Source organism: Ylistrum balloti, unplaced genomic scaffold, assembly GCF_031769215.1.
Source record: "Ylistrum balloti isolate Yb309-2 unplaced genomic scaffold, AGI_CSIRO_Ybal_v1 Utg371064, whole genome shotgun sequence".
NCBI lineage: Eukaryota > Metazoa > Mollusca > Bivalvia > Pectinida > Pectinidae > Ylistrum > Ylistrum balloti.
Window position 1 is genome coordinate 20,457 of NW_026782588.1, and position 25,182 is coordinate 45,638.

The 25,182-nt window shown below is 36.8% G+C and overlaps 1 protein-coding gene across 2 annotated transcripts; it reads right to left on the reverse strand.

The window, feature by feature from the left end:
- Positions 1–4,090: 4,090 nt before the first annotated feature.
- Positions 4,091–25,182, reverse strand: LOC132560460 (S-adenosylmethionine-dependent nucleotide dehydratase RSAD2-like). 2 transcript variants are annotated; one of them, XM_060225123.1, is made up of 7 exons: positions 24,778–25,182; positions 17,148–17,309; positions 16,526–16,662; positions 14,243–14,335; positions 13,382–13,531; positions 13,179–13,211; positions 4,091–4,270 (listed from the first exon to the last, which is right to left on the reverse strand). In XM_060225123.1, the coding sequence occupies exons 1-7, from the start codon at positions 25,175–25,177 to the stop codon at positions 4,106–4,108; spliced, it is 1,140 nt and encodes a 379-aa protein (XP_060081106.1). In that variant the 5' UTR covers positions 25,178–25,182; the 3' UTR covers positions 4,091–4,105. The 2 variants fall into 2 exon arrangements, with proteins under 2 accessions (XP_060081106.1, XP_060081104.1); XM_060225121.1 differs by lacking the exon at positions 14,243–14,335.

The following is a 25,182-nucleotide window of genomic DNA, read 5'->3' on the forward strand; positions in this document are numbered from 1 at the left end:
TATCAGAATCACAACATCAGGTACAGTATCAGAATCACAACATCAGGTACAATGTCAGAATCACAACATCAGATTTAATGTCAGAATCACAACATCAGGTACAATGTCATAATCACAACATCAGGTACAATGTCAGAATCACAACATCAGGTACAATGTCAGAATCACAACATCAGGTACAATGTCAGAATCACAACATCAGGTACAGTATCAGAATCACAACATCAGGTACAATATCAGAATCATAACATCAGGTACAATATCAGAATTACAACATCAGGTACAATGTCAGAATCACAACAACAGCTACAATATCATAATCACAACATCACGTTCAATATCGGTGTCACAACATCAAATACTTTAAATTGATGTGTCACGAAAGACTTGAGTATCTCGGTTAAAAGGCGTTTCTTGCGCCTGGTAACCAAGGAAGACAAATTTCTCCCGTTTGATATGTGACAATAGATAATGATCGTGTTTGGTGATAGATACCACATTTGTAGAGGGTAAGTCTTGCGGAAATGTCGGGTGATGGACAGGGCGGGTGGAAGTGTACTTCTGCGGGCACTGGGGGTATGTTGGGGATGTTACTGGGACGATAAGGACGCCAGAGTGGCATATCGGATGCCTGGATACAAATAAGTTACTTCTGAGGGTATCTAGTATGAGAAACGAAATAATATCAATATTTAGGTATTAGGTAAATGAAAGTCTTCCTCATAGTCTTTACACTAGTGCTATAATTATCACAAAATATTACCTAGAAAACTACTGAAGAGCTCAAACATGACATTTTGAGCAGAATGTTTAATGGAACCATTGAAGATACAAGTTATTTAACAGCACAGTGTATTAAAAGGATTTTATTGTTGTGTGGAGAAACCAGTTTGTCTTGTGGAAATTGTTCCAATAATGCATAATAATGTGTATAGTAAGTTTTAAGATAAGACAAGGACTAAACTGTTGAGTGATACCATCTTATAAAGTTAATAATGATACCGAGTCAATGATTTTACGTCAGGGCGGGCATTGCAATCACGGTGAGTCATGAGATTGGCATGTACAACAGTCAGCAACCGACCTGTATGGACTAAATCCAATTGGTGGCTTTGGAGAATTTCGGAGCAGTAGGTAATCGACACCAGTACGCGGCAGCAGTTACCTGTGTGAATAGTAAGTAGTCGTCAGGATTTTTAATTGTAGGAATTTGTCAATGGTTACGACAACGAAATATAATTGTATATATATTCATTTAATTCAGCTTTAGTTTCTTTGTTTCAGTGCTGAAATCATCAGCAACCAAACTGATCTGAATTTAAACTCCAAAGGTAGAATACGTTACTTCATAATTTTTTAACTGTTATAAATTGTTCCTACCTATAATGTACCATGATGTCATGTAATGTGATGTTTTTACGTCATGCAATGTGGTGTCTTTCATGTGGTGTTATACAACATGATGTCTGTTGTGGAATGTCGTGTAATGTACTGTTGTCTGATGTACGTTGGTTATAATCTATTGACGTGTCTTCATATCGAGGGAGCGTGTGCAAGTGTGTACAGAGTATGATTCTACTAACTTCAGATGTTTTAAACTTAATTCAACCAGGTAAAGGTTCCAAATAGAAGGTAAGCAAAACATCTGCTTTATTTTTACAAAAAGAACGGCGCTAAACATCAATCAAATATAGATTCATGGACAGCTTTTTTAAACAAAAACCAAAATGCAATTATACTGAATTCAAAGATTGTGCGTGGAAAGACATACAAGTGAAAAGCAATGCAAATTTATATGTAGTTAGATTCAGTAGAGCCAAACAATGAATGGGATTGAATCATGTTTCTGTTGAGATCTTCTAGGACCCGTCATTGATGCTTCGGGCACAGATTGTGAAGCGTAGAAGGCGACTGAGCTGAATCTAAAGTGATCGAAAGAAAAGTCAAAATCTACACGTGGAGATTCAGCAATCCCACAATTAGATCAATGTCGTCACTGAAAGTTGACTTTTCCATCTAATAACTTCGTATCATATATAGTTCTAAATAGCGTATATGACAGAAATCCTATAGTATTTTTTTTAATTGTTATTATTTCTATAGAACTTCTCATAAATGAAACGCTTTTTTTTCTTTGAAGAAAAAATATGTTTGAGAGCTCAATCTGTATAATTTCTAAAATAATAAATAAGTCTACGTAAAACCATTTGGTTGGTTGGTTTCTATAGAAACAAATAATGCACAAACCGGAATAAAAACAATACATAGATTTACAGTATAACCTTTATAACTAGAAGTCCCTGCATAATTTGAAGTATTTTGACGGTTCCTGTCAAACTTCACACTGAAGATTCTAACTTTAACTCAAATACTCGGGTAACTCGAAGTTTTCCCGCGGTACCGCCGACTTCGAGTTAATGAGATTTGACTGTATCTTATTTATGATTTCCCACTTTAAACACGGACAGTCAATTAGAAAACAATAGCATTTAATTCTTTATTCAAACAGGAAAAAACATCGTTATAAATGTCAACAATCAAAACAGATATATCAGACACAAACAAACTATAAGCTGGAATAGCTGCCGGAACACTCAATATCAAGGAAGAGAAAATGTAGTATAGGCGGGTGGTTGTCTTTTCTCTGATTATTATATAAATACTATACATTGTTTTGTCTATTAGTATAGGTAAATTGTGAACTAATCGTTCCAAGTAGATAGAACCATGAGGAGCCATTTCAATTACCAGCCACAGTCGATTGAATGTATGAAGCATTTAGAAATATCACTGTAAAACGTCTGGAAAGATATGAATCTAATAGAATGAGTGACGTCAGGAGGGCAGATATCTTTCATCACATACTTAACAATACATAACAATGTCTTGTCTTTAAATAACAAGAAATTTATCGACTACGTCCATCGTATATATCCACCAGAATTCAAATATACGACAGACTCTTCTACATCAACTGCTTATCTCGACCTTTACCTACAACGAAACCAACATTAACAGCTTTCAATCAAGTTGTATGATAAATGTGATGATTTCAATTTCCATATTGTGAATGTTCCATTTTTGCATAGCAATATGCCTGTATCTCCAACCTTTGTTATTTATTCATCACACCTGATTCGATATTTGTTTCGAATTATCAAGATTTTTGTGCAAGAAGTAGTTAAATGACGAGTGCCGTCGATGCAGCAGAATACGCCCACTCTACCGGAACACCTGGTCTTATTCTCCTTGTATTTTGTAAGTCTCTGAGTGAATCTTTCTTTTGTTATATTTTGCTCTAGTTTTATGGAACTTGATTTTGAATTATTATTATGTTGCCCTGTTGGTTTTTTGAAAGAGTTTAGATTCTATAAAAATGTTGGAAAGAGGCTAGTTCATACGTAGCTGAACGAAATAAATGATATTGTGTAAATCAGACTCTCTTTTCGAATATAATTATAATTGGGCCTGCAAATCGAATCTTCGCCTGACGCATCAAGACTTCATGCTTTTCTAGGCCCGAAAAAAGCTCTTTTTGATCACAGGTGTAGATACTTTTACTTATTGAAGAACCGATCTTCACATTATAATTCTATGTCTTCAGTGTTATATTTATGACTATATAGTCTATAAATCCTATTTGAAATACTTTGAAAAAATAAGATTTTGAATTATTTTTCTATATTAAATTTGGTAATGAGTTACCGGGGTTTTTTTTAAATTAGTTTTTCTCGCAAATCATAAAAGTTTCTTTCAGGTTATTTTGTGACATCTATCATTGATATCTATGAAGCTAAGTGTGTTAGCTGTCTTAGTGACGATCAATACGTCGGCCATGTCATTATAACAAATTATTACTACCAGACAATAGTACTACAGCTGTTGGCTGTGATGTTGTAACGAATGACAACAGATGCTGGAACCACAGCTTTTGAAATACATCGAGTATGAGTTAAAAACAAAGCATGATGAATTTCGAACAATAATCAATATATAAATACAAATAAAATTCAACAAATAGATTAATGAATCATAACATATATACATAAAACAAGAAAAATCAAACAGAATGAAAGTTTTTTTCAGTTCGTGTGCTATGACTGCTTCACCATTCAAGTTTCATGTCGGCTTTGCTCCACTTATATTTCCCTCCTCGTTTGAAGAACATGGATTCATCGAAGCCGCTAAACATTAGTGCATCGGCTACGCCAACATCTAGAATCGATTTGGACGGATCTTTTCCACCACGCGTACAGTCAAGAAACCTCATCTGCAAAAAGGTAAATTTCAGCGTCAAACATCATATAGACATTTAGAGGAATTAGAATATACTATATATTTGCATGCCAATGCTGTTGTAAAGCTTATATCATATAACCAAAGCAATTTAGTGACTTAGGGTACAGTAACTGTCTATAACAATGTCATATTGTGGACATAGAAATTGTAACGGTTCACGCCAACATGATTTCAATAAAGCAACAAAAGGTTTTTATCACGATTTCCATGCAGGATATCGTCTCAACTGACGGACAAACTCACAACACAGGGTTTCAAAAGATCCAGTTTGAAGAAAATTAAGGAGAAACTTTACAGTCGTCATATATATTTTCATAGTGATCTAATTGAGAAATATCTATTTCTTTCTGTGATATGAAGCTGGGCGTGTGTGATGCTCGTTAGTTTGCCTGTTGGTTCCGTTGCTGTATACCTTGTTCTCATTTGAGAATTTGACATTACTTTGATTTACCAATATTTATATGGAGGGTGTCGTTGACGAAGCAAAAGACACAGACTCTTTTGGAATATCTAGTCTTATTCTTCGTGTACTTTGTCTCCTTGTAAATCTTTCTTTTGTTAATACTCTGCAGTGGCTGCATTGAATTTATGTTAATGGGTATGTCCAGGAGTTGATTTGTTTTTATCCTGAACTGTCTTGTAATAACAGGTAGGGGCATTAAATAAGTTTTGCAAGCAAACAATGTTGTGTTCCATAATGTCATTTAAGGTTCCAAGCTTAGATGTTAATGTGTCGGCGAAAAGCCCAGATTAAAGTGAGGGTTTCATTGTAATTATAGAAATCTAACAAAAACTGAGGTGTGCATCTACATGCATTCATTTTTGTAAGTACAGTGTCCTTTGTTATCCGAAATGGAAGGAATCGTATAAATTTGACCGTTTTAAGTGCAGTCATTGAAATGAAAAAAATGAATTTTGGTGTAAGTCCAAACCCCGATGGATTAGTTTAGAGTGTTTCTCTTAAGTATAATGATATAGAGGGCTATTGCACCTCCCCATCTAGATTTTGACATTTCCTGCGATCACTTTGGAGTTTTCTAAGTCGCCTCCTAGACTTCAAACTTAAGGTTCTTAGCATATTGACGACTTCCAGAAAAGGAATATATGTATGAAGCGGTTTAATTAATTGTTGGGCAGTACAATATCTAACTTTAAATTGTATTATATGTTGCCATTTGTAAAATTCTCTCATAAATCCGAACATAATGATGAGATTTTTAATTGACTACTATAAAATCATATATTTTCGAAAGTCTCAATTCCCAAAGAATTACTGTTTCGTGGTAATTCTGGTTAACCTACTTTAGTGTGAATATTGTAAGGAGTTATTCTGGCTGACTGATCTCGTTAGACTGGATACTGCATGGATATTTCTGAACGACCCTCCATAATCTGAATACTGTGTGGCTTTGTTCTGGCTGGCTGACTCACCTTCGTTAGCGTGAATGCTGTATGAATTTTTATGACTGACCCTCGTTAGCCTGGATACTGAATAGCGTTATTCTGGATGATCCTCTTTTGTCTGGATAATGTATATGGCATTTCTAGCTGACCTCTTTAGTCTGGATAATGTATATGGTATTTCTGACTTACCTCTTTAGTCTGGATAATGTATATGGTATTTCTGGCTGACCTCTTTAGTCCGGATAATGTATATGGTATTTCTCCCTGACCTCTTTAGTCTGGATAATGTATTTGGTATTTCTGACTGACCTCTTTAGTCTTGATAATGTATATTGAATTTCTGGCTGACCTCTTCAGTCTTTAGTCTTGATAATGTATATGGTATTTCTGACTTACCTCTTCAGTCTTGATAATGTATATGGTATTTCTAGCCTACCTCTTTAGTCTTGATAATGCATATGGTATTTCTGACTGACCTCTTTATTCTGGATAATGTATATTGAATTTCTGGCTGACCTCTTCAGTCTTTAGTCTTGATAATGCATATGGTATTTCTGACTGACCTCTTTATTCTGGATAATGTATATTGAATTTCTGGCTGACCTCTTTATTCCGGATAATGTATATTGAATTTCTGGCTGACCTCTTCAGTCTTTAGTCTTGATAATGTATATGGTATTTCTCGCTGACCTCTTTAGTCTGGATAATGTATATGGTATTTCTAGCTGACCTCTTTAGTCCGGATAATGTATAAGCTGACCTCTTTAGTCTGGATAATGTATATGGGTATTTTCTGACCTCTTTAGTCTGGATAATGTATATGGTACCTCTTTAGTCTGGATAATGTATATGGTATTTCTAGCTGACCTCTTTAGTCCGGATAATGTATATGGTATTTCTAGCTGACCTCTTCAGTCTTTAGTCTTGATAATGTATATGGTATTTCTAGCTGACCTCTTTAGTCTGGATAATGTATATGGAATTTCTGACTGACCTCTTTAGTCTTGATAATGTATATTGTATTTCTGGCTGACCTCTTCAGTCTTTAGTCTTGATAATGTATATGGTATTTCTGGGTGACCTCTTTAGTCTGGATAATGTATATGGTATTTCTGGCTGACCTCTTTAGTATGGATAATGTATATGGAATTTCTGACTTACCTCTTCAGTCTTGATAATGTATATGGTATTTCTGGGTGACCTCTTTTGTCTGGATAATGTATATGGTATTTCTAGCTGACCTCTTTAGTCTGGATAATGTATATGGTATTTCTGACTTACCTCTTTAGTCTGGATAATGTATATGGTATTTCTGGCTGACCTCTTTAGTCCGGATAATGTATATTGAATTTCTGGCTGACCTCTTCAGTCTTTAGTCTTGATAATGTATATGGTATTTCTGGGTGACCTCTTAAGTCTGGATAATGTATATGGTATTTTAGTCTTGATAATGTATATGGTATTTCTGGGTGACCTCTTTAGTCTAGATAATGTATATGGTATTTCTGGGTGACTGGTCTGGATAATGTATATGACTGACTCTTTAGTCTTGATAATGTATATGGTATTTCTGGGTGACCTCTTTAGTCTGGATAATGTATATGGTATTTCTAGCTGACCTCTTTAGTCTGGATAATGTATATGGTATTTCTAGCTGACCTCTTTAGTCCGGATAATGTATATGGTATTTCTCGCTGACCTCTTTAGTCTGGATAATGTATATGGTATTTCTAGCTGACCTCTTTAGTCTGGATAATGTATATGGTTTTTCTAGCTGACCTCTTTAGTCTGGATAATGTATATGGTATTTCTAGCTGACCTCTTCAGTCTTTAGTCTTGATAATGTATATGGTATTTCTAGCTGACCTCTTTAGTCTGGATAATGTATATGGTATTTCTAGCTGACCTCTTTAGTCTGGATAATGTATATGGTATGGTTTTTCTTGATAATGTATATGGTATTTCTCGCTGACCTCTTTAGTCTGGATAATGTATATGGTATTTCTAGCTGACCTCTTTAGTCCGGATAATGTATATGGTATTTCTGGCTGACCTCTTTAGTCTGGATAATGTATATGGTATTTCTAGCTGACCTCTTCAGTCTTTAGTCTTGATAATGTATATGGTATTTCTAGCTGACCTCTTTAGTCTGGATAATGTATATGGTATTTCTAGCTGACCTCTTCAGTCTGGATAATGTATATGGTATTTCTGGGTGACCTCTTCAGTTTTGATAATGTATATGGTATTTCTCGCTGACCTCTTAAGTCTGGATAGAAAATGGGTATTCTTGCGTACCCTCTATAGTCTTAATATTGCGTATGGTTAGTTCCTCGGTAGTCTTGATACTGCAAAGGTATTTTTGTCTGATCCGTTACAGTTTGGATACTGTATGTGTTATCTCTGGCTTATTTCTACAATCTGGATATTGCGTAGAGGTATTCTAGCGCACCCTCATTAACCTTGATACCATATGGGAATACTGTGGGTGTAATTGTGGGTGGTGTGGGCTTTGTATGGCGTAATTATGAGTGACCTTTCTGGGTTTGTATATTATATAGGGTAGTTATGCTATAGGCAATTTGTTCTGGATAAATTAAAAGGGGAAATTAAACTGAAAGAGAAGTTCTCTGACAATACATTTTGGAAACTTGATAGTTGAATTAACGCTCCCCCTTTTTATCTCGATACTGTATGGAGGAATCTCGCTAAATCGCGTTTTACTTGATACTGAAAGAAATCTCGCTAACCGTTTTTGTTTTTATCTTGATATTGTCTGGAGGAGTTTAATTTCAATTTCATGAAATTGTATTGCCATAAGAAAACTACTTGATAGTAGGTAAAGTCTGTATAAGTCTCCTGATGGGAGCAAACTTTATATAAACAATATGAGTTTAGAATACATATAATCACATGCATATACACACAAACCCTAAATACATACAATGAATACAAATAAAATAGTTAAACTTGTATTATCATAATATATAATGTAGGGGAGGCAACTCCTTTAAAGCTGGTGCAATACTGTATTTATGAGTGCGTATTCTTTTGAAACCAAATATTTAGTGTTATTAACTTCCTCTCATCACCAGATAAAGTCTAATGAGTCCATTGTCACCACCACATGAGGTCATCCACTGATGATGTTTGGAATTTCAATATCACCAAGTAATTTGTTTCAGATAAAAGTTAAATATAACGTTATAACAGAAATTTGTTTATATCATTAATTTCAATCAAGGCGTTGTTTCATACTGTTATAGGTCAAATTAATAAGCATTGGTCTCCTGGGCCATCTACCTCAATGTATGTTGTATACCATTATCAATCTATTAGGTTGAGACAGAAAAAAAAAGTCACAGAGTCTGAATCTGCTTGACGTTAAAATGCAATTGGAGACTGCAGACACAATGTTTTTGTTGTTGTTTTCGTCCAATCTCTCACAACCATTTAGAAGTAGCTCTAGTACATTGTGATTATCGCTATTATTAAGGACATTTTCAAAGAATGTGTAACGGAGTTCACTATACCTTGCACATTATTTCGGAATTCATTGAATTACCGGGCTTGGTGCATCCTCCGATAAAGATCTGGACACTTCATTTGATCAATTTGGGTTTTCCTCAATCGCCTCAGAGGCTTCAAAATTTAGGTTCATAGTATCACTGACAAGTCCCAGAAGATTGTACAAAAGGCAACTTCCTAACGAAGGCCAAAATATGAACAAAGGAAACTCCAGAAAAAGTACAGGGAGAAAAAACAGGTGTTCTGAAAGAGTAAGCGTCTTCTGCTTCATCGACGCCACCCGTCATATAAACCTTGGTCAATCTAAGTAGTAATTTCACGTTCTAAAATGAGAACAAGGCATAAAACCTGCAGCTTTTGTAACCCTGTGTTACGAGTATGTCTGTCAGTTGACGACTTCATGCACGAAGATCATGATAAAGGGAGCAGGGCCATGAATATCGAATGAACTGCGACGTGAAAACACCATGGTTTGGGGATGTTGGGAAATTGCTCTTGGCCATATCATCCAGCACATCAATACTATCTGGGATAGTTCAATGAGACTCTATGAGTTTCAACAATAATCCAAAGGCCATCGATATCTGGTATACTGTTAATGAAAACTCACAACTACCATCGTATGATATTGACGTGGTATGGAAAACAGATAAACTGTTAGTGAAAACTCACAACTACCATCGTATGATATTGACGTGGTATGGGAAACAGATAAACTGTTAGTGAAAACTCACAACTACCATCGTATGATATTGACGTGGTATGGGAAACAGATAAACTGTTAGTGAAAACTCACAACTACCATCGTATGATATTGACGTGGTATGGAAAACAGACAAACTGTTAGTGAAAACTCACAACTACCATCGTATGATATTGACGTGGTATGGGAAGCAGATAAACTGTTAGTGAAAACTCACAACTACCATCGTATGATATTGACGTGGTATGGGAAACAGATAAACTGTTAGTGAAAACTCACAACTACCATCGTATGATATTGACGTGGTATGGAAAACAGACAAACTGTTAGTGAAAACTCACAACTACCATCGTATGATATTGACGTGGTATGGGAAACAGATAAACTGTTAGTGAAAACTCACAACTACCATCTTATAATATTGACGTGGTATGGGAAACAGACAAACTGTTAATGAAAACTCACAACTACCATCGTATGATATTGACGTGGTATGGGAAACAGACAAACTGTTAGTGAAAACTCACAACTACCATCGTATGATATTGACGTGGTATGGGAAACAGACAAACTGTTAATGAAAACTCACAACTATCATCGTATGATATTGACGTGGTATGGGAAACAGACAAACTGTTAGTGAAAACTCACAACTACCATCGTATGATATTGACGTGGTATGGGAAACAGACGTTATTGTATAGGCCTTCGATATCTAGATATATGACCAGCTTAGGTCCATAGCTTTTTCGAGACATTTCATTCCAGTTGTTTATGTCAATTGAATAAATATTCTTATTACACAACCAGTAGTTTTTAATGCTGTGATTACCACACGATGACCTTCCTCAAACAAATGTCCAGTGTTAAGCGTGAAGTTGTACTAGCGTACTTAGTGTTCGAAATGTTTAGGAATCGACCAACTTTTCCGGCTGTACTATAACCTTATATACGGTTGTGATAACGCACAACGCAACAAAATCTTCGTGCGCACATCATGCATGCATCGTACGTGCAAACGCACTGTACAATTTCTAGCGGTATAGGATCGCACATTTTTTTTTTTTTTTGTTAGATAAAAAATGTTAGATGTTACGGATTGAAAATTAAACTGACAACTCTAGTACATGAAGTTATGACTAACAGCGACCGTAGGCGCATCTAGATTGATAGGTGATTAAAAGAGTAATATTTAATTGGACAGTTTTCAAAATGGTACTAGCCCTTGCCTTAATTGGTCTTTCTAATGAACACAACACTTAAAGTGTATATGAGTATTTATATATTTTTGTTTATACAATAGGAATAAAAATAAATTTCCTATCTGACGGAATGAGGTTTGAGATTACTTGCCGAGACAAAAAGAGGCACCCTTTTAATGTATATATATATAATGTATCTATAAAGAGTGTCCGTGCACTAAGGTACGGTCACGTGGCGTACACAAAATACTTTAAATTAGAGTGTATATAACTATTCAGTCTGTGTCTGATAGTTGTGCATGAGCCCAACCTATAGATCTAAAACTTAATTAGGAAATACACTTAGTTGTACTCCGATCAACTTTCAGACATCGTAACACGTTGTGTGATCTCACAACTGTGCTATAAGGTAGAAAATAGTTTGATGAGATGACAAACAACCTTTAACCTACCACATTCTCTCGCCTATTTCAATCTCTCACATATTTCAATCTTTCGACAATCTCATCCTCTCAACAACCGTAACTTCTCACCTGTTTTAACCTCTCATCTATCTTATCATTTTATTTATCTCAACCTCTCACCTATTCCAACTTTTCACCAATTTTAACCTCGCCTCAATTTCAAACCACACCTATGTAAACGTTTCACCTCTCCCAGTCTCTTGCCAATTTCAACTTCACACCTATTTCAAACATTCTCAAATTCCCAGCTGTTTTAACCTCTCACAGATCTCAATCTCTGGTTTATCTAAACTTCTCACTTATTCATCCTCTTATCTATGTCAACATCCTGCCTATTTCAATCTCTTGACAATTTCATTCTCTCAACAATACCAACCTCTCACTTGTCTCAACCTATCACCTATCTACATCACCCGCTTATTTCAACCTTTCACTTATTTCAACCCCTCGACAATCTCAACCTGTCATCAATTCCTCCCATGCAGCCCCTTACCAATCGCAATTCCTTATTTATCGCTCCTTTATTTCAACCTCTCACACATCGCCACCTCTAATATAATCAATAGAGAAAGATTTTTGTCCGAAGGAACTAAATGAAAAACGGGAAATGAGACTTAATGTCTATTGGAATCTTTTCTTTGATCTAAATACGGTGTTTTCTTAATGATGAAAATAACATTGTTATAAGCATGCAATTATTATCAGCAATGATATTACTGTTTGAAATTCCCTACTCAACAGGTTTCGGGCAGAGTCGACATCAAATTTTGACACACCATACATTGTGCCAAACACAACCATACATACAACATACAAACACATACAAGCCAATTAAACACCATACAAGATCCCCGTCACCTCTCCCATCCCCTCCCCCATCTCACACCCTATATAAATAGTACTTCTACACTAGCCGCGGGGTGTATATGACAGAATATAGGTTAGACTAGACAACTTAATTCATCTCTGTCTATACTCAAAATGTAACCAGTTACAATGAACACATAACTCCCACTAAACACATAGCTTAAAACATAATCCAACCATCTTACCGGGCATGCGCAGGGAATCTCTCTCTTTTCAACAATTTTAATCATAAATGTCGGTTTAGTGAACAGATGTATTCAGATGGAATGTTGTTGAATCACAGAAAGCAGTAGTTTAGACATATGATTGGAAAGGTTTTCAAGACGTGACAACAAAAACAAGTGTTAATTATAATTTGACCAGCACCGATCTAACCACTAACCAGTCCGACGGATGAGACTTAAAACGGTGGCCCATGTGAGGATTGTCCACTCTCGCACACAAAAAAAAACCTCTGTGACTTTTCGTAAAAGAGTAGGTGTTATAACGCTGACCCAGGGGTCTAGGGACAGTGTCAGACTACACAATTAGCTTTTAAGGCATTAGACGGACTTCAAAATTACCCAACACAAACCAAATCTAGACAGGCCCCCAAACTTTTCATTTCAGCTTCCAGGCATGTTTTGACTGATAGAGTTAAGACAGATTGGCGTTCGTCAGTGAGACGTTACCCGGACACAGGAGGAGTAATAGCTCTCATTCTATACTCACATATTCATCCAGTATCAAGTACGAATTTCTCATCTGAAATAGAAACGGAAAAGTTCACACAATGTAAACGGGTATGCTTCTGATACATATCACACGTTCGTTGTTATATCAAAACAGTATACAATGATGAAGATTTAGAAATCATGTTTGGTATTTATAAAATGGAAGCTCTTATAACACAACCAGTAGAAAATGTAACCTACCTTTTCATTTGATTCTGGAACAAGACAGGCCACACTGCTGTGTCTATCCAGGAATGCTTGAAATTCAGCTTCTGTGACGACAAATGTCTCAGCCTGTCTCAGTGCGTTTTCGCCGGCGTTCTCTCCTCCAATCAATAAACATTGGAATACCTAAAAACATGTAGAACAAACTACTTAGTCACTAAAATTACATAGTTTTACTTAATTCCATGTGAAGCTATAACCTGATGCAAAGAATCCCCGACCAACAACACAGAAGCTAACTATATAGATAGTCAGTTTGATTATCGTCATTTTAATTCCACCAACATGCAGTAACGTAATTTGGTTAAGAAATACAGTTACCCTGGTGTCATGTGATTTGTTCCTGTGAGTAGTCACGTCAGTTTGACAGTGTTTGCTCCACTGTGAGAAATCCCGTGATTTTGTAAGTAGTCTCGTGATTTAACAGGCTGTTTACCCTATTGTGAGAAGTCATGTGATTTGACAGGGTATCTGCCCCACTGTGAGTAGTTACATAATTTGACAGGGTGTTTTGCCCTACTGTGAGTAGTAACATGATTTGACAAGGTATTTGCCCTACTTTGAGTAGCCACGTGATTTTTCATTGTATTTGCCGCACTGTAAGCAGTCACGTGATTTCTCATGGTGTTCACCCGTATGTAAATAACGTAATTCATCTTTACTGCTCTACTGACCGTTCTTAATTTCAATACTAATAATAACGAAAATGAACAAGTCATGTGATACTTCAGTGTCTGACCTTACTCTCTGTAATGACCAGGTCACGTGACAATACAAGACGTACTTACACTCTAGCCATTAAGTTTCGTCATATGTCTATGATGTAACCTAGCTTACCTTCCAACGACATGGAGAAAGACTTAAGATATTTTCCGTCATATCTTCATCTTTGTTGCAGGAATTCACCACCGTGTTGATCTTAAACGCCACCTTAAGTGTGGAGGTAAATCTTATCACTTCAAGCACAAGTTTGTAATATTTCAATGGTCGTAAATACTTAATTATTTAACACTGACAGCACGTGACATTGCCTTTTTTGATTACAGACAGATGTACAAAAAGTAACTTTATCTGTAGAACATGACATCAACATTAAACAGCGACAAAAGAGAAAACAATCGTTAAAAGAGCTATAGTGATTTAATGACAATAAAAAGACCCAATATGATACCGTCACATGGTGTGTATGTCAGCCTACTGCATATACTTTGACCATTATACAATGACAGTTTGGAGCCTTTGTAAGTCGACTATGCATATGTTTTTTTTTTTTTTTTCTTTTATCACGAATTTCAAACGATAAGTCATCAACTGACGGGCAAATGCTGAGTTTCAAAAGATGCGGTTGATGAAAATGACGGGAAAGTTTTACGTCATCATAGTGATCTCGTTGAGAACTATTTTGTGTGTGTGTGTGTGTGTGTGATTTGAAGCTGGATGTAATTGATGCTCGTATGATTGCCTATTGGTTTCGTTGTCGTATACATAGTTCTCAATTGAGAACGTGACATTAGTTTCTTGGATTGACAAAGATTTACATGGCGGGCGTTGTTGAAGCAGAAGACGCTTTCTCATCCGGAACATCTGGTATTATTATCATTATTTCAAATGTCTAAGTGTAAATCTCTTTTTTTTTTTTTTTTTTTTGTTTTTGTTCTTTTGCCCTAGTTTTATTGGATTTTAGTTTGTCGTTCTTTTTGTATATGACCCATAGATAAAATAAAATTTGGAGGCTGTGTAAGGTCATCATATGTATTTCGTATATGACCCATAGACAAAAGACAATCGGGATCTGGCGTAAATTTACCGTGCATACTTCATATATAACCCATAGACAAAAGACACCAGAATCCGGTGTGAGTCCACTGTACAAACTTCGTATATAACCCATAGACAAAAGACATTCAGGATCCGGTGTGAGTCCACTGTACATACTTCGTATATAACCCATAGACAAAAGACATTCAGGATCCGGTGTGAGTCCACTGTACATACTTCGCATATAACCCATAGACATATAATTATTGTATGTATCTTGTACACAGATCAAGGACAGTCTAGGGGTTCTGTAAATCTTCAGGCTTTGTGTGACTATGGCATGCAGATAACTGAGTCCGCATGCCTATGCGTTACTTCAATATGGTACACAAATCATAGACAGTCTAGAAGATGTTTAAGTCTACATATTAAAGACAGTATGGAGACTCCCTGTGTGTACGTATGTACTTCGTATATGATCAATAAAATCTTCCCCTACCTATGCCTCAAGTTAGACAACCAAGAATATCACCCCTCGGGTTGGAGATTTCTCCGTCACACCCTCAAGGTAGGGGAAGATTACTTTTCTCCTATCATACTTTTTCTCAGAGAGCCTTAGCTTCGGTGACAATCAGCTTGTAAACAAACAGGTAAAAATACTGTTCATATGTAGCAGATGACGTGTGTAGAAGTAGTTCCGGTTCACTTCCGGTGCACGCGCTATCTGCCATACCCTAGGGGTTGACAGAGAAATCTTGAACAAGTAAAACGGGTGACAAGCCTGTGAATGATGGGAGAAATACAGATCATGGACAGTCTGGAGGCTCTGCAAGTTCAGTGCAAAGAATATTGAATATGGTACCAAATTACTGATAGTCTGGAGGACTTGTAGTCAGCTCTATACCTTGACATTGTTGGTTTAAAAGCCCTTCAAATCTGATATAGGATATCACAAACAATATGGAAGGCTTGCAAAGGCTACTGTAAAAACCTTTGATATGGTTCAAAATTATAGGACAGTCTGGCAACTCTCCACATCTTATGTATGTATCATGTACTTATCTTGTACAGGGTACACAGATCACGGACAGTCTGGAGGCTCTGTACGTCTACAGTACTTACCTTGTACAGGGTACACAGATCCCGGACAGTCTGGAGGCTCTGTAAGTCTACAGTACTTACCTTATACAGGGTACACAGATCACGGACAGTCTGGGGGCTCTGTATGTCTACAGTACCTACCTTGTACAGGATACACAGATCACGGTCAGTCCGGAGGCTCTGTAAGTCTACAGTACTTACCTTGTACAGGGTACACAGATCACGGACAGTCCGGGGGCTCTGTACGTCTACAGTACTTACCTTGTACAGGGTACACAGATCACGGACAGTCTGGAGGCTCTGGAGGTGGTTTTTACTACCTTGGTAACGACCGATTTCTTTGTTTACTTGAGGATGGAAACTGTCACAGGATATCGCCAGAATGTCGAGGTACTCGCCTACAATGTTTTAAGGGAGTATCTCCTTATTACCATATTATTCTGATTTTTGTTAAAATCTAATAAAAAAACATGTGGTTGCGTAAGGCATCCCATATTTCTGTTATTTGTTGTTGAAGGATTCTTCATATTGAAATGTTAATGACAGTACACAATATAGTTTACATCACGTGAACAAATAACATGATTAATCTCATTAATATGTTTCCAATAAGTATCTGAAAAGCACCTGGTGGTCGAGTAGCACAATAGTAACGCGCTGTATCACCCGTCTTTATAACCCCATACACTAACCAGGTGACACTAATGTGTACCTCTGCTTATTGTCGTCGCCCGGTCATATTACATCAACATCCAATATCATAACCCAGTACAATAATAGTGGCTGTTAGAATGCACTTTCACGCGAAGCCATCGGTTCTTAAGTCGTGTGTAAATGAGAGATCAGTTTCAATGAAACATGCGTTCATTCTACTAAGCCTTACCGTATTTCTTGAACCATTTTTCTGTTATCAGGCTTCCGTTGCTGACAATGGTCACACTTGGTAACCCGAGATCCCGTTTGCAGAAAGTTACCAATTCTCCAACATAGGTTCCCCGTTGTACAATGAACGGCTCACCGCCGGAAAAATTCACCTTCTCCATCCCTAGTTTTAGAACAATTGTCAGAGGTGAGATCATCACTCAAATTTAAGGATATAAAAGTTTCATAATGTCACCAATATACATATGCTGGAAGGCAAAACGCAAAAACGCACCAACAGCTACGTGATAACATCGTCCGCACACATGCACTATACTGTATATAATGCAGGACTGTGCGATAGGCACAATTAGAGTGAATTGTCATTTTGATTCGACAGTTTCCAGAAATAACGCTGAACCATACATTAACTGGTCTTACTATTGTATATGGTGTACCTCTAGCAACAAGAATTACAGGTCCGGACCGGTAGGCCTCGCGTGCAACAAACACAACGCTTCAAATTTACCTGAGTATATATTGTTTGTTTTCATTATAATAAAAAGAAAAATGAAAGTGATATAGAGGTAATGGCAATAAAATGTCCATTCTGACGGTACGAGATTTCAGGAAATTCATCACAGAAACAAAAAGAGACGTTCATTTAATATTTACATATATAATATGTATATGATAAGTGCCTATACACCAAGGGTTGTCACGCGTGACACTTAGTAATCGAAAAACTTTAAATTACAATTCAAGAATAGAATTAGGAAATATACTTTGTTGTACTTTATGTTTGAAAAATAAACAAACCACATCCCATACCTGTTTGTAAGTCATTTCTAAATTTATGTCAACCACGATAGAGTCGCACATCAGTGCAAAAGAACCGCGCAACATCGTCTAGTTTTCCTATCGTCCGAACATCGTGCTAACATCATGTGCACAATCACCGAGTAGACATCGAGCGCTAATCGAACATCGTGTAACATTGTGCTCTCCTACAACTGTAACTACTTAAAGGACTTTAAGGCAATTCCAATTTACAGATGTTTGAACACAGAAAGCCACCATGGTGACCAGATGTCATACGTTTTACAGGGGTAAGATACGCCATGGTGACCAGATGTCATACGTTTTACAAGGGTAAGAAACGCCATGGTGACCAGATGTCATACGTTTTACAGGGGTAAGAAACGCCATGGTGACCAGATGTCATACGTTTTACAGGGGTAAGATACGCCATGGTGACCAGATGTCATATGTTTTACAGGGGTAAGATACGCCATGGTGACCAGATGTCATACGTTTTACAGGGGTAAGATACGCCATGGGGACCAGATGTCATACGTTTTAAAGGGGTAAGAAACTCCATGGTGACCAGAGGCAATACGTTTTACAGGGGTAAGAAACACCATGGTGACCAGATGTCATACGTTTTACAGGGTTAACAAGTGTAAGATACGCCATGGTGACCAGATGTCATACGCTTTAAAGGGGTAAGAAACGCCATGGTGACCAGATGTCATACGTTTTACAGGGGTAAGAAACGCCATGGTGACCAGAGGTCATACGTTTTACTGGGGTAAGATACACCATGGTGACCAGATGTCATACGTTTTACAGAGGTACGAAACGCCATGGTGACCAGAGGTAGTACGTTTTACAGAGGTACGAAACGCCATGGTGATCAGATGTCATACGTTTTACAAGGGTGAGAAACGCCATGGTGACCAGATGTCATACGTTTTACTGGGGTAACAAGGGTACGAAACGCCAAGATGCAGAGTTAGCATTAACGTTATAGAAGTGTTGCCCTGTAAAACTGGATATTTAGAAGAAGTGTTACCCTGTAAACTGGATATTTAGAAGTGTTACCCTGTAAAACCGGATATTTAGAAGTGTTACCCTGGAAAGCTGGATGTTACCCTGTAAAACTGGATATTTAGAAGTGTTAACCTGTAAAACTGGATATTTAGAAGTGTTGGGCTGTAAAGCTGGATGTTACCCTGTAAAACTAGATATTTAGAAGTGTTACCCTGTAAAACTGGATATTTAGAAGTGTTGCGCTGTAAAGCTGGATGTTACCCTGTAAAACTAGACATTTAGAAGTGTTACCCTGTAAAACTGGACATTTAGAAGTGTTACCCTGTAAAACTGGATATTTAGAAGTGTTACCCTGTAAAACTGGATATTTAGAAGTGTTACCATGTAAAACTGGATATTTAGAAGTGTTACCATGTAAAACTGGACATTTAGAACTGTTACCCTGTAAAACTGGACATTTAGAACTGTTACCCTGTAAAACTGGATATTTAGAAGTGTTGCGCTGTAAAGCTGGATGTTACCCTGTAAAACAAGATATTTAGAAGTGTTACCCTGTAAAACTGGATATTTAGAAGTGTTACCCTGTAAAACTGGATATTTAGAAGTGTTACCCTGTAAAACTGGATATTTAGAAGTGTTACCCTGTAAAACTGGATATTTAGAAGTGTTACCATGTAAAACTGGATATTTAGAAGTGTTGCGCTGTAAAGCTGGATGTTACCCTGTAAAACTGGATATTTAGAAGTGTTACCCTGTAAAACTGGATATTTAGAAGTGTTACCCTGTAAAACTGGATATTTAGAAGTGTTGCGCTGTAAAGCTGGATGTTACCCTGTAAAACTAGACATTTAGAAGTGTTACCATGTAAAACTGGATATTTAGAAGTGTTACCCTGTAAAACTGGATATTTAGAAGTGTTACCCTGTAAAACTGGATATTTAGAAGTGTTGCGCTGTAAAGCTGGATGTTACCCTGTAAAACTAGATATTTAGAAGTGTTACCCTGTAAAACTGGATATTTAGAAGTGTTACCCTGTAAAACTGGATATTTAGAAGTGTTACCATGTAAAACTGGATATTTAGACGTGTTACCCTGTAAAACTGGATATTTAGAAGTGTTACCCTGTAAAACCAGATGTTTAGAAGTGTTACCCTGTAAAGCTAGATGTTACCCTGTAAAACTGGATATTTAGAAGTGTTACCCTGTAAAACTGGATATTTAGAAGTGTTACCCTGTAAAACTGGATATTTAGAAGTGTTACCCTGTAAAACTGGATATTTAGAAGTTTTACCCTGTAAAACTGGACATTTAGAAGTGTTACCCTGTAAAACTGGATATTTAGAAGTGTTACCCTGTAAAACTGGACATTTAGAAGTGTTACCCTGTAAAACTGGATATTTAGAAGTGTTACCCTGTAAAACTGGACATTTAGAAGTGTTACCCTGTAAAACCGGTTACCCTGTAAAACTGGATATTTAGAATTGTTACCCTGTAAAACTGGATATTTAGAAGTGATACCCCGTAAAACTGGACATTTAGAACTGTTACCCTGTAAAACTGGACATTTAGAAGTGTTACCCTGTAAAACTGGATATTTAGAAGTGTTACCCTGTAAAACTGGATATTAAAAAGTGTTACCCTGTAAAACTGTATATTTAGAAGTGTTGCGCTGTAAAGCTGGATGTTACCCTGTAAAACTAGATATTTAGAAGTGTTACCCTGTAAAACTGGATATTTAGAAGTGTTAGCCTGTAAAACTGGATATTTAGAAGTGTTACCCTGTAAAACTGGATATTTAGAAGTGTTACCCTGTAAAACCAGATGTTTAGAAGTGTTACCCTGTAAAGCTAGATGTTACGCTGTAAAACTGGACATTTAGAAGTGTTACCCTGTAAAACTGGATATTTAGAAGTGTTACCCTGTAAAACTGGATATTTAGAAGTTTTACCCTGTAAAACCGGATATTTAGAAGTGTAACCCTGTAAAACTGGATATTTAGAAGCGTTACCCTGTAAAACCAGATGTTTAGAAGTGTTACCCTGTAAAGCTGGATGTTACCCTATAAAACTGGATATTTAGAAGTGTTACCCTGTAAAAATGGATATTTAGAAGTGTTACCCTGTAAAACTGGACATTTAGAAGTGTTACCCTGTAAAACCGGATACCCTGTAAAATTGGATATTTAGAATTGTTACCCTGTAAAACTGGATATTTAGAAGTGATACCCCGTAAAACTGGACATTAAGAAGTGTTACCCTGTAAAACTGGACATTTAGAATTGTTACCCTGTAAAACTGGACATTTAGAAGTGTTACCCTGTAAAACTGGATATTTAGAAGTGTTGCGCTGTAAAGCTGGATGTTACCCTGTAAAACTAGACATTTAGAAGTGTTACCCTGTAAAACTGGATATTAAGAAGTGTTACCCTGTAAAACTGTATATTTAGAAGTGTTACCCTGTAAAACTGGATATCTATACCAGGGTATGTTGTAGGTAAGTCATCAACAATTACAGCTCTTGTCGCTTAAAGTCAATACTTTACTTGAACAAATTAGGATCAAGTTGAGATTTCTGTGCAACTTCTCGTTACAAGCACTAGTCAGTATAGTTAAAGACATGCGTTATGAATACAAGTTTCGAAGATAAAGATAAATTTTGAGACCTTGCGGCAAAACAATTTTTATCAGAAACTATCATAAATTTTAATTGAAAATGAATTCGAAAGATACTTAATTACACAGACTGACTACAAGGCCATGATAGCCTAACGCATTACACATTTATATAAACCCACATTACCGGCTGTAAGTTTTACATTATTCAGATAAACCCTTATCCTAGTCATATCACTAGAAAAAAGATATTAAATAACAAGATGGGCCTGCAGCTCTCACCTGGTATATACATACTTTTTTCAAAAATTCATTTTACAAACTTAAAAAGAGGGTATCAAATTCATTATGTAAATGAACGAACACAAGGTAAATGGGCTTTAATGGTAATCTGAGAATAAAGGGTAGAGTTATGTCGTATATAACCTCAGTAGTAGTATGTTGCTGAACATCACTTCACTAAATGAAGATTGTCAAAATTGTTGCATGAATCACTGTATACAAGGAAGCTAAATTTTAGTACTGTGTTGTGACATTAAACTCATTAACACTAAAACAGAAAACTAAAAAAGGGCCAAAAACCCGATATCGAAAAGTTGTGATCCTTAAATTGATACAATGAACTATTTCTGAATAGGTATTGCATATCAAGTTTCATGAAATTTGTAAAATTAAGGGGTGTATCACAGAAAAAGGACAATAACTGAATTGGAGTTTGAAATTCATTCCGGTTCGCAGACCTTGCTTGGCTTTATCCTAGGAACATACCAGCCAAATATATTTCTATAGATCTTTTAGTTCATGAGGAAAATTCGTTTAAATGTCTTAACAAATGTGACCACTGTTGAATGTAAGTCAAGGTCTCTACTTTTCGCAAACTTCATACTAAGAACATGTGAATTAAAAAATATATATAAATTGTGAACTTCAATGGAGATGAACTCCATCCTAGCCTTCATGTACAATACACGATGATATATTCAACTCAATGCCGATTGAATTTTAACATTTTTCAAATTTTGATAAATGACAAGTTGAAAAAATATCAGCGTCTTGTGTTTTCTTATAATCAGCTAATCTCGTGTTTCCATTGTTGTTGTTGTTGTTGTTGGCAGTTTTTCGTCTCCGTGATTCCTCCCGTCGCCGGGCGGAATCCAATCGACGTACGTCGATTCTCTGGCGACGTGAGGGGGGTGCTCCCCTCATTGTTGGGAGTCATATTGAAAGTCTCTAGGTCTTGTTGTTTTGATATGACTCCCGGATCTAAAAAGTTTATTGGGCCTGTGTTATTCGTTTTCGCTTTCTTGGTCCGAGGAGTGTAGGCTTGTGTTTCGCTGTCGTTTTCACCAGTTATCAGTGCAGGTACCAAATCCAAAAACGGCCCTTAACTTATTTATTTATTAAATATATAAAGAAATTTTTGAAGTCCTTGTCTAATAGTTTCTTGAATTATTTGTCAATTTATAAAAAAAAGAGAGAGGATAAAAATATATATGTATATGCCGAAATAGAGGAAGGGGGGCTCCTGGGCGGCGTGAGGTGCCTACTCTTATTATCGAAAACCACAGGAGGATCTTTAATGTGCGAGCTTGGACGGGTCTCACACAGGCCACCGTTTTAAGTCCCGTCCGCCGGACTGTGTTGTTAGTTTTTAGTAATGTGCTGGTGCTCACTATGAGTCCTTGCTTTTTGCTCTGATCTGTACTTTCTCCTTTTAACTGTGCTACTTTACGTAATGTCTTTTCTTTCTGTGCCTATCATATCCTTTCTCTATGGTCGGTAGCAGTCCTTCACGACTCGTGTCTACAGTGCCTATTGTGCTGATGTTAGTTAGGGTTGGGGTGTTGTGTTCATAGGAGAGGTGTAGGGGAGGAGTGAGTAGAGAGGAAAAAACAAACAAAAAAAAAAAAGCCGTGCCGGCTCAGTTCCAATTACATCATGTTTTCTGAGAAAAAAAAACCGTCATTGAGTGGGATCGAACCCCGATTATTGCTCGGACGTTGGTGGGGACACCCCCATTTGATATGTGTACTTAACTTTCCATATATAGTTATATAGACCATATATGGCTAACGCTCGCACCTGGTCGAGGACACCCAAACTCTCTGTACGGTTTTCCTATTCTCCGTTCCCTTTCCCGTTCTTTCCCTTTCCTTCTATTAAACCTTCCATTTCTTTTCCTTCCTTTTCCTTTTATCCTTACTTTCCCTTTTCTCTCTCTCCCTCTTCTTTATTTTCTTCATCTCTTCCCCTTCTTCCCTTTCTTTAACCCAACCGCTGATTTCAACATATGAACGGATATTTGGCCAGCAACACTTTTTTTTTTTTTTTAATGATTATAGGAGGGTAGAGGCATGATTGTGGTATGTGCAGAGAGGTTGAAGGTTAATGAGGGGGAGAGGAGTGGTGGTAGTGGGGAGAGTGGTAGAGGGCTAGTGGGGGAAGTTTTTAATATAATTTTTTTTTTTTATAGAGTGCTATTGGAGCGAAAAAGTTGAGAGTTACTGCGGGGGAGATAAGAACAGGGGGGACTTCTGGATACAGGGGGGACTTGATGTTGTGTATGAGTTTAGGATGAGATTATCTTAATTGGGGTGTAGTGATGTGTGTTTTAATAAAAAAAAAATATAATAATAATAATTTCTCCTCAGCGCATTCCTTCTTACGAGACTTTGTAGTTTAAACCCTTCTGATACTGTGATGTATGTGTTTTTAGGTGATATTGAAGCGTTTGATGTTATGTATTGTGTTTGTGTATGTTTGTGTGTGTTTGTGTGTTCTTGTAGGCTATGTTGTTGTGTGTTGTTCCTAGTGTCTTTTAATTGCTCGGTCACATTGCGTGATGTTTGTGTTTGTGTGTTAATTGTTGATGTACTTGTTTGATGTCTGGATTGGTATGTGGGGTGTTTTCTTGTGTGGTTGTTGCGTTTTGTTTCCTTACTATGTTATGGTGTTTGTTGTTTATTTGGTTGACGTGTTGTTTGTGTTTATGTTGTTTTACTTGTAGGTATGGGTTTAAATTATTGTGGATGTTGGGTATAAATATATGTGACTATACCTAATACGATATAATTCAAGATGAAGACCGTCATGTTCGTGGGGAGTTCATATGTAAAGAGATTTGGTTTTTATGCATAGAGGAATGGTTTTTTCCCGGATTGGAAGATTATCTATCGGGTGTTTCCATTGAATCACTACGGTATTTACCTGATTCCTTGAGCATACGCAGTCCACGCTTTGCCTCAGACACAGGTAGCACAGCTGATGTTTTGGCGGTATGGAAGCAGAACCCACATTGATAGTTACACTGTCGTGTGAAGTGATAATTCACACTAAGTGGGACAGGAGTGACCACTTCTACTTTCGGCGTGTCCGATCTTTTCTGATTGCAAATTTTCTGCTCATTCGCTGATGTCTCAATCAAAGGTCCACCATTCTGATCTTCTGGTACGTGTTGGTTATTATTCTGTTTTGATAATTTGTGTTTATCTTCCTTACGCTTGGAAAACACTATACAACTGACGACAACCAAAATTGCTAAGGTGATCGAAAAGTACTTCTGGTAACAGCCACTGTCCTCGTTACGGAAAAACTCCGTGAAAGTCATTGTCA

Bases quoted from the DNA above. Each gene is read 5' to 3' on its own strand.
- LOC132560460 (XM_060225123.1), bottom strand. From the start codon at position 25,177: ATGACTTTCACGGAGTTTTTCCGTAACGAGGACAGTGGCTGTTACCAG. The intron at 17,310-24,777 runs GTAAATACCGTA...TTCTAAAACTAG, and splicing joins GCGTATGCTCAAGGAATCAG to GGATGGAGAAGGTGAATTTT. The intron at 14,336-16,525 runs GTAAGTACTGTA...TCCACACTTAAG, and splicing joins ATCTGTGTACCCTGTACAAG to GTGGCGTTTAAGATCAACAC.